This window comes from Diadema antillarum, unplaced genomic scaffold (assembly GCF_040938485.1).
Source record: "Diadema antillarum isolate AM-2024a unplaced genomic scaffold, OU_Dant_1.0 scf00000164, whole genome shotgun sequence".
NCBI lineage: Eukaryota > Metazoa > Echinodermata > Echinoidea > Diadematoida > Diadematidae > Diadema > Diadema antillarum.
The window spans coordinates 924,588-935,610 of NW_027271053.1; the positions used below are offsets into that span (position 1 = coordinate 924,588).

General features: G+C 37.9%; 1 protein-coding gene across 1 annotated transcript in view; it reads left to right on the top strand.

Annotated features, from left to right (window-relative positions):
* The window catches only part of LOC139722371 (methyltransferase-like protein 27), a 48,172-nt gene extending 44,152 nt beyond the window's left edge, over positions 1 to 4,020 (top strand). Inside the window, exons 6-8 of the mRNA XM_071633677.1 lie at positions 53 to 167; positions 3,250 to 3,367; positions 3,987 to 4,020. Coding sequence (XP_071489778.1) covers positions 53 to 167; positions 3,250 to 3,367; positions 3,987 to 4,020 — 267 coding nt within the window. The remainder of the gene's footprint in view (positions 1 to 52; positions 168 to 3,249; positions 3,368 to 3,986) is intronic.
* The last annotated feature ends 7,003 nt before the right edge of the window (positions 4,021 to 11,023 follow it).

Below are 11,023 nucleotides of genomic sequence, written 5' to 3' on the forward strand. Positions count from 1 at the left end.
GAATTTGCTTGCGTATAATTCCTGACAAGACAGCTTACCACATGGCTTCAAGAACCTTACGGGAGTAGACCCGTCGAGGCCAAGCCTTGATATTGCTCGGTCCAAGGGCTTCTACAAGGAGCTCCTCGAGGCTTTTGTTGGTCCGCAGCCCCTTCCTCTGGAGGACAGTGAGTATACCGGGACATCTATTTTTAGTTTTGTACACATGATATTTAGTGTAAGTACCTACGTATTATCGCACGTATCATAGTGACCAGTGGTTGGACGTCGCTATAACGTAGAAACCGGCGTTCAACATGTTTGATAAGGTTTTGTGCCTCGACCCCTTCCCCCACATCAGACTGGCTTTGATGGAGCAGCTGGGATTGCGTGCATGTTGTATATCGTACAATAGCTGCATTTGTACTTTATCCCAGCAGAAGTGGATCCAGGAATTCCATAAAGGGGGGGGGGGGGGCGGAAGCCTTTACAAAAGTCCCTCCCCCATTTTTTCTATCTTTCATTTCATTTCATTCATTTATTTATGCACGGTACATACTTCAGCCCGAAGGCTGTTCTTCCGCAGGTCCGTGCGGATAAAAATACAACATAGATATACATTTTATACAGAAATGAACAAAGAAACCAAACAAACAAAAACAAAACTCATACTTAAAACAAAAAAAAAATATGGAAAAAAACCCACAATAACATGTTGATGAAACTGCGGCACACATTTCGACAGAAACAAACATGATCAATCAAAGATAACCATGTACAATTATACAAGGAACTACATCGCCGTAGTTTAAAATGAAAGAGACGAAAAAAAAAAGAGAGTTCAGGAGAGAGAGAGAATGAGGGAGACAGACAGAAAGAGAAACAGAGAGAGAGAGAGGGAGAGAGAGAGAGGAGAGATAGGGAGAGAGAAGCACATACAAAGGGGGGAAACTGAAAAAGTTGTCAATTAACAGTTTCGGTCAAGTGCGTTTTTAAAGCTTACAAACGTTGGTTTTTGTTTCAATTCCAATGGTAACTTATTCCAATGCATTGATCCAGAATATGTCAAACTTTTATGTTTGAAACAAGTCTTAATTTTTCTCTTGTTTAAAAAAAATAAGAATAAAATGTGTAAAAAAATAAAGGGGGCCGGGGGCGCGCGCCCAGTGCGCTCCCTCTGGATCCGCCACTGTTTTAGAATATTGCAGGCCTCTGATTGGTCAAATGTGCAGTCATCGAAACTGCTGGATGTTATCTGAGTGCTGGGAAGCAAAAATAGCGATAGCTATACTATTGACCAATCAGAGGCCTAGAAACTAGTAGAATCCAAATCTATAAGAGGAAGGTACATAATATCGACTGCTTCTTTTCGGGTCACATTTAAAACTATTTACCCTCTATCCAGTACTTTGCCTCGAGATGTCGACTCGGGGCAAAGCACTGTTGCGAAATTACATCCTGGCAAATAGTTAAAGACTTTGAAATGAAAATGGAACTAGATAAGCAATTTGATATACCATCATTGAAAAAAGTGGAAAAAATTGCATAGAACTTTTATATAGAACTTTTATATATAAATTTTGCGAAAGAAATTCAATATCTATCCAGCTGGCGTGAAATTGAATGCCAACTTTGAGTGGTTTATACTGAATGAATTTTACTCCAAATTGAATGGAATAGAATCTAAAGAAATGATACAAGACGAAAATGAATCCTGAGAGTAGAGCGTTGGCGAAAATTGCCTGAATTTGGAAGTCTTTTCATTAATTCAAATGCACATCTGATAAAATCGGGTGGGGAAAACCTACATTACCGAGGTATAAGTATCAAAGTATGCTTATGGGTACTCTAACAACGGAGCCGTGTAGTCCAATCCTGTTCAGTGCTTCTTCGGTCTCTGGTAACTCGATGGGCTAATCAGTTATTCATTTATTTTGGTATTCATGGATCCTGACACTGTAATGTCATGTTTGCAAGTATGTGTGTGTGCATGTATGCATGTATGTCCATACCATACACACAGTTGTGTGCGAAATTTGAATGCATAGACTTTATACACTATGATTATGGTAGCTGCACCTGATATTACTCAAAGTCAGAAGGCATAATAGGTGGCACCTGCACGCATTAGTATTTTAAAGCGAGTACGAACACACAAATTGCATATACGTGTGTTTGTGTGTGTGTGTGCTTGTATAAAGAATGTGTATTAGTGTATGTATGTGGATGCATATACTAATTTGGTTGTTCAGTTGTCTTCAATTAGGTGTACTTCTTTTTTTCGTTTGTTATATATTTTTTCAATCTCTTAACAACACAGTGCAAGAATTTCTTACCGTATGATTAGAAACTGTATCATCATGACGAATTGAAAAGTACACGTCAATAGTGAATTATAGTTCAAATATGATAACCTTGCAGATTCTTTTGATGCCGCCATCTCTTCCGGTGCTTTCCTTCCGGGTCACTGCAATGGGAGTGGCCTGAAAGACGTAGTAAGGCTAGTGAAGTCAGGCATGTATAACGACCCCCTCGTGATTCAGAATAAAGATTTGCATTCTTACTCATTCATGTTTTTCTTGGGTAGAAACGTGTGTTTAGGATACTATTCGTCACCAGCAGTCTTTCTGTAAACAAACGCTAAATGTATTTTCTGGTGTAGTTAGAAGGGGTCTAGGGCAATTACCCCCTGCTCAGTTGTGAAAATCGATGGCTCAAGAAAAGAAACTGAAAATACTTTGAAATACTTGCCCCCTCACTGCGCTAATTTGAACATGCTGAATGCACAGGGATTGGTTTTAATTTAGAAAGTCATCCCCAAACACGAAATTGAAATATGCATACATCCGAATTCGAACTTTGTCATCATTAATTTACACGCCTGCATTGAAACGACTTTGTAAGCTCTTAAGTATTTTTTTTTAACCAAAGTCACTCTGCCCCCTGAAACACACGAATTTCAGACAAGTTTACGATATGTATTAAAACATATGATAAGACAGAGACCATAAGGATAAGTACTTTATGTGCGTATAACAGTATATTGTTTAATTTCCAGTTATTCTCATCCTCAGTTTTCTGGAAGAAAAGTTGTCACTTTTAAGGCAATTTTATCTTTAAGTCGTAATGATGAATCATTTTAACGTAGATGTATTAGTACTTAGTTATGTGGTGATATATATTTTGCATACCGTTGTGCAATGTGTGCGGTTACATAACACATGTATTGGTGATCTGATTGGTTCTTTATTGATTTTTTTTTCTTTGCAGGTGGTTTGATCGTGATTGCTTTGGAACGGGATCTCATTGACGGAGGGGTGGACGGGTTTGATTTCAAAGAAGTTGTTGAGAGTCTTGTGTCAAGCCAGACATGCTCACTGGAACGGGGGTATGTTTCAGGATATTCAAGGGGAAAGGATGGGGTCATATTGACGTTAACAGTTTTGTAATATATAGTCATGAAAATGATGTAGACAGTTTTAGCTAAGACTTTAAATCTTCGTAACTTCTAAACGGATCGTCCTATAATCATTTCCTTCAAACTTCATCGATGTGTTCTAGTAAATTTTTGCACTCACTGAAACCATCAATATTCATCTAGATTTAAACCCCGCTTTAACCCTTTCTGTGCCAATAAATCAAGTGTGCACAAGTTTTACGCACAGACCTATGGACGCAGAGAATTAATGAGTGTGTATAGCAGAAAACACATATAGCTTCATTCGTTGGGTAACACTTCTAATATTTTGATTCACCGCTGACGATAGGTTGGCAAAGGTGCGACATGTCAATGACCATTAAAAATAAAAAGTATAGTCAGTATTCATTTTTAGCGCAGATATTCCTTTGTGTTTTGTTTTCCCCGAACTCCCTTTATCGAGCATGCAGTGTGAGTTGATACGTTTCATATCATTGTTTGTAAGATGTGATTTTTTTTTTCGAGAGTAACAGATGGTGCAACGCCATGATTACTGGCCATTTCTTTTTTCTTTTCTTGTTTTTTTAAGGAGAAAGATTGAGCACATGATCTATTGTGACTGAATGTATTCTGCTATGCATTTGAATCAATCTGATACGCGTTAATGATAATTATTATATAATCAATTTCATCTACATGAACTTTGAAGACACATCGTGGAAACATGTGAAGACAGCTAGAAATGACTAATCGTTTGCACAATAAACACTATTTGTCATTGGCGAGTTCTCATGTAGTAGCGCTACAGCGAAAACAGTGCACAGGTTTGTCAACCTATGGCAGACTCTCAAACGTGCAATTTTTCTCATAGGGGTTCGAAATGCAACCTCGGAGTCCCTCGACTTTATCAATAACCTCTTTTACTATACCTTTTCACTCCATTGGGATGGATCATTCATTATCTTTCTTATACGGAGAACCTACTCTCACAAGCATCTGCTTCTATGTAGGTTCCCACCACACACAATCTATCCGACATGAATGTAATGTACTTGAGAATGATTTCAATTGATTTTGTGCCATGTAAATGCTATTTGTATACATACTGCACTTATAACTTATGATTTATGAGTTACTTTAATACATTGTCATGGATGGATGTTGTGAACACAACACCGTATGATTTGTTTGGAAACTTAATAAATGAAATGAAATTGTGTCCTATCTCGCATACTTATGTACAGCACTAAGAATTATTTATGAAAATCAAATGTTATAAATGATTTGCAAAGCAAAAGGACAGAAGAAGTGAAATCCGTCAGGTGATGCAAAACATTATGATTTCTGTCGATACACAGAGAATGAAGACACTTATTTTGTCGAAACGAATTCCAAGCTTAATGATTAAAAACGTATATTCCTCCTCTATCTCTTTCTCCATAATAATGCGTATCTTGATAATACCTCCTCTGAGACGCAAGTGATGGCGTAATATATCCAATCGTGTATTTCTCTACCATGTAACCCGTGTCATCAACAACTCGGAAATGCACACTCTTAAAAAATCTAGTCGCAGTGATTCTATAAAAGATATTACAATGTTTTTCCTCTCAACAACGCATTGTAGATTTATAACACTCCAATTATGATGTGCTTTCCTGTGACTAACTTATTAATACTTGGAAAATTTTATATCAGATTGTTTTCATCATCTTGTGGTTAGTTTTGCTGTTATATCAATAAAAAAGGGATGTTATACTTCTATATACTCGCTTGATTCTCACCCTTTTGACAAATATTTATTATGTAGTTTGATATGTTTACGCATGATATAGAATTCTAACCACCATGTTTATCATTAAACAGATAACTAAAATGAGTGAGTGCATTAGTAAACCAGATGACCTCAAGATGACTGATCGATCAAGAATTTCGAATCATTATTTCATACATCGACAGAACCGATTGGTTGCTGATTAGTGGAAGTGGAATGGTGCGTGGCATGTCTTTAGGAGAAAGTGAAGTGGTTACTGAAAACAATGAAATCATAACCTTATAGGGACAAAATTCTTGACATGCAGATTATGAATTTATACCAAGAGAAAATGGACGATAACACGGTAAAGCTCCACTGATCATCAAATCGACATTCACGTTTTTACATTAATTCTCCACATGTCACTTAAAACAGGCAAAAAGTAAGCTTGCTAAAGATTTGAGCTTGGAGTCCAAGCCTTGGACAATAAAAATAAAGAACAATGTCTTGTGAGTTCAAGGGACAAAACAGTCGTACTACATAAGTTGTTTTTTTTTTAACGATAAAGTTCTGAAGGTATACTTTTTGGAGTCGTAAATATATGGAGAGTTTGAGACAATCAATCATGCCCCCGCATATTGCACTTTACAACGCGGCAAATTAATGTGATAAGACATCAGAGGGTATATTATTATCACAAAATATGTACATGGACTTACATAACCATCATACAAACTTTCAAGAACATTAATTTTAGCATGAAGTAGAGTAGAGAAAAAAAATCATTTAAATTAGGAAAATGAAACTGTGTATATCCTTCAACACATAGTTTCAAGTGTTCTTATGAGCACTGATATTCGTCTCAGTTACTTTATGAACATTATAGGCTACATGTCAATTATTATCATAGGTGCATGGAGGTGTGTCGCCGTGTATAACAGGCCCTCCGAGTGTTTAACGGTATGACGATCTAAATACAGTTTCCCACTGTTTCGCAGGCAGTATACATGTACATTATAGCCTTTACACCAGTCACAAAGACGTATATGCAAACTAATACATAGATTTGGTGATGCCAATATCCCAACATTAGGCCTACAATATTAGTCCTTCACTAATACTTTACAACAAAATAACAATATTGTAAGGTTTTCTCTTTCAGTGAAAACAAAGAAAATGTACTTCCTATCAAGAATTACAAGGGCTTGGCAACAGCTATTCAAACCATGTCAACATGAGTTTGGCCTAGTTGATATAATAAACCTCGTCTGAATTAATCATGTGATTAGGGCCTATAAATGACAACACTGTTTATCAAACATATAACCCGCTCTATAATACTTTCAGTTTTCTTCTTCATTGATTTCACTATTTTACATTTTATCGAGGTCTGATTTGGACAGGTAGCCTATATACGTGCTCCGCCCCCTAAAAGTAAAGCTAGGTATACCACATCAACGACATGCACATTCTTATATAATTGGTATAAAGGCGGCATGCAGAGATTGTGATCGTTGGGGTGAGAATGGATGATATAGGGTCATGGTGTTTTTTACGAGCCTGCAGCAGATCAAGACTCATCTTATCATTTTAAGAAACATCATTTGAAGGTCGGTACAAATAAGTTTCATATTTTGGTTGGCCTGGGAAACACGTGGTTATTATACTGCATGGCATGCATGTGACTCCATGTGGTCACGAGGCTACTTTGAAGAAAAACAATAATACAAAACAAAAACATATACATTTTGACGGAAATTGTGTGCTTCAAGATACTTAAAGGCGTACTATATGAACACTTTAAAAAAAGTCATCGAAATTCATGAATACGGTAATTATCCAATCTTGATTATCAAAGCTTATGCCCTTGGGAAATATCTTAATGAATAATTATGCATACATTGGAGGGATTTAAAACAAAATGTCCATGCATGCTCCGTTTTGAGTCACGATAGTAAAATTGGTGATGGAAATTTCACCATTATCTTTGAATCTGCGCCCCTCAAAAAAATAGTTTGTTTATTGCTATATCTCGGAAATCATAATATTAATTCATCTACAGCCTCTCAGTGATCAGTGCGTATTATATTTGTTTAAGATGAAAAGACTTATATATCTATCCTATGCCAAAAACCATGTTCTGTTAAGCCTCGCTGATTTTAGATAGCACACCAAGGTATATTGCTTTTCGTTCACCATCCGTAAGCGAGGAACTTCGCGTTACTTTTTCAACCCGTAGAGGGCTTAAATACAAATTTAGGAGTAAAAACAGACATCTGAGAGGTAATGGTTAATAACAGTGAATGGGAATCAGCAAGGAAAGAAGGTGCCTGGTATTGTTTAGTTTGTCCAAGGATGTTCTAATCCCTTGGACCCATTGTTTATCCAGAGTTTACTCTATAAATAAGAGGTTGTGTCTCTTCGTAGGAGCTTTTTATTCACGTTTACAGTTCAAAAGAGCACAATGGATGATGATCCAAATATTTCTACACCATTCTGAACACAGAACAACTTTGACGGGCAATCATGCACACACAAAATGCATGCATACAATATACAGATTTGCGTCCTTGTGACAGTGCAATTGCATTAATCCTGTCACACGCATTTTATACAACATGTCTGTTATGCTATTACTTGTATAATGACACAATATCCGTTGAAGTTCTTCTCTTTTTTTCTTACAATCTCTTTATATCTCTTACTATAATTCTCCTCTCTATACCTTGGTGAGCCCAGCACCTCATGGCTTGCGTGCCTTGATTTTAACCCTTCATCTTCTGATAAATTCCTTTGCCTCTGTACCTGTCCACTCCACTATCTTCCTGTTTTTCTGTCCGCTGCCTCGTGAGTGTGTGAGAATTTCTATTTGTCCTTTTTCTTTCTTTCTCAGGCAATTTGCCTTGTTTTGCTAGTTTAGAAATTAGTTATTTTAACGAGAAGACCGCAAATTACAATTAAGTCCAAGCCCTGTGCTTTTAGGCAGTCCCCTCCACTTTTAACAACTTTGATTCAGTATTTGTATTTTATGTTAGCTTACATTGTATATTGAATTGCCGAATAAATAATAATGATAATAATAATAATAATAATAATAATAATAATAATCATCATCATCATCATCATAAAAGTAAGAACATTTTATTGTATTTCAGTTCACAGTATATTCCTTCATTGCATATATTTTGTGTCATTATGTGTATTCAAAATGTTTTGTTGCAATTTGATTTTGTTGGAAATGAAGTGAGTGAAATCAAAGAAATGTGTCATTGAGATGATATCAAATTGATGGAGTGTAATACTGCAGCCGCAATTTCAATGTGTATGTTATATGTTTTGTTAAAACATGAAAACCCTTATACAATGAAAATTTTAAGTCTTTGGAAATTTGCGAAATTTAGAGTTGGGCTTTTTTTACCCTCTGCAAACGGATGTGAGGAAATATAAAAGAAATGTATTGCTGAGTCGTCGGTCTATGGAAACTTGTGGAAAGTGTGGAGAAGGATCCTAACCCCATAGAAAAGGGAGGAGTACCGGTACATAACATTTACACATAGATATTTTTTTCATCATAACCAGCTCGCGGTGATGGTGGACAGTCGATGAGACAAAATAGGTTGTCTATGGTAGACTATGTAGCAAATATTGCCTTGTCTATTTTCTTATCGTTGTTGTAATACACCGGTTGGGTAACGCTTGACAGTAACTGTCCGCTATTCCCCCTTTTTCCCTCCCGCTGGCGCCTCCCTCTCGTCGAGTCCACAGCGTGTGTTTGCTGCCCTCATCGTTTGTTTGTACATGTATTATATAGTTGTCAACGGGATTAGAAATGGCGGACAGTTCAAACGACGAAATGAGACGTTTTGAAAATTACCAGGAGTAGATCTACTTGAAGCCAAAACTTCCAGTTGACGTCGCAAAGAATATATCCCGCCATGGCGAAGGAAGCGGATAAATGTGTAAGTAATACTCTATGGCATTTTTTATCGTCAAGCCAAAGCGCAAAATCATGTCTGATGTACTAGTAACACGACGCCCAGTTTGCGAGGCCAGCTTTTGGTTTGCAGCTACTCAGCTCCAGCTACCCATCCAGTGCGGCCGACCCCAACGCGTCCCCGTACAACTTCGCACAATGAACCGTGGCCGTGGGCGCGTAGGCTCATCGCTCTGCCTGCTGGAAGTGCTGGCTTGCGTTTTTCGAGTCGCCCATTCATGATTTGATGTTAAATGTTTAGTAGAAGTTTTGTAGGCCTAGACATCTATGTAACGTTAGATCTAACAAGTTACTTGGTACTTTGTAGCAATCCTCCATTCCAAAAGCAAAGACCCCAAAGCCAAACCCGGGCCAAACCAAGCGGAGTTTGTTAAACTGGAGGTGGCGGCATGCAGCTGCGGCAGAGCCAGCAGAGAGGGTGAACTCAGCTCAATTTGGTAAATTTACTGTAGGCCTAAATAAATTTTGGGTAAATTTACCGTATTTTGAAACTGCAGTCTTAAAAACTTTAATTTAGTGGCTGAGTTAAATTGAGAGATTAGACATCATGGCATTGTCATTGAGGAAGGCTATTCGGTCCATGTCCCTGCGTGGTTTGAGGAAAGAAAGAGTTCCTGTAGTAAGTTTAGTTAGTCAGTAACCCCGGGACGCTCCGTGTTGTTGCGTGTTGGGGCTGGTCGCAGTTAGAACAAGAATCCATATGATAGGCCACATATGTACCATGGTGAGAAGGATTGATTAATGTTTATTCAATGAGACAGTCTTCTTAGTTAGTCAGTAGATGTCTAGATCTACAGACAGTACATATCTGTTTGACTGTGTTGCTAGATAAATTGGTGGAAAGGCCTAGCCGTCTACCTCAAACTGATTTGATGAATAAATGTCCCCGCCTACTTCTATCCGGTTGTAAGGGGAATAGTAGATCGATTATGTAGAACGATCACGATAGTAGATCGACTAGAATGATCACGATCACGATTGGTGGAGATCGATGTAAGAGAAAGAAGAAGGAGAAACGACGATGTAACGACGAAGAGGTAAAGCTTGTGTGCCGTGTCGACAAAAGTAAAAGAGAACAGATTGTATATTCCTGGTGTCGATATCTTGATGGAATGTCTACCGTGGTGATGTTCCTTACCCTTGTATCTCTTTTCCATTAAGTGGTGTATTTAGTAAATTCGTTTAGGTTTCATCTCTTTTCCGTTTTCACCATCCAACACCACAAACGCTAAATCAGCAATGAATTCATGTGGACAGAAAAATGAACTGATCCTCAAGTAAGTCTGCCAAGGGACAGCATTCACACAAACTCTCTGTGTACCATGTGAAAAAGCTCCACATCGAAACCATCCACCGACGAGTGCTTCTAATCTATATTCACCCGTCGATACGCAGCGGTGGGAATCACTACGTTCACTGCTCACGGAAAAGTGTATAGCTGGGGCTACACAGTAACTACACAATGGGACACCAATAGCATGTCGCCACATCAAATCGAGAGTGTCAAACCCGGTTAATATCCTACATTCATAGTCATAATTAACCCTGCTCGCAGCGCCAAATGTAAGGGTTCGTTAGACAACACACAGAATGACTGATATTGACACCAGGAATATACAATCTGTTCTCTTTTACTTTTGCCGACACGGCACACAAGCTTTACCTCTTCGTCGTTACATCGTCGTTTCTCCTTCTTCTTTCTCTTACATCGATCTCCACCAATCGTGATCGTGATCGTTCTACATAATCGATCTACTATCGTGATCGTTCTACATAATCGATCTACTATTCCCCTTACACGGTTTAGGGCAAATATGGTCTGTGTGATCGTGATGTAGCATCTAGAATAGATCTAACTATGTCGATTTCCTTGCGG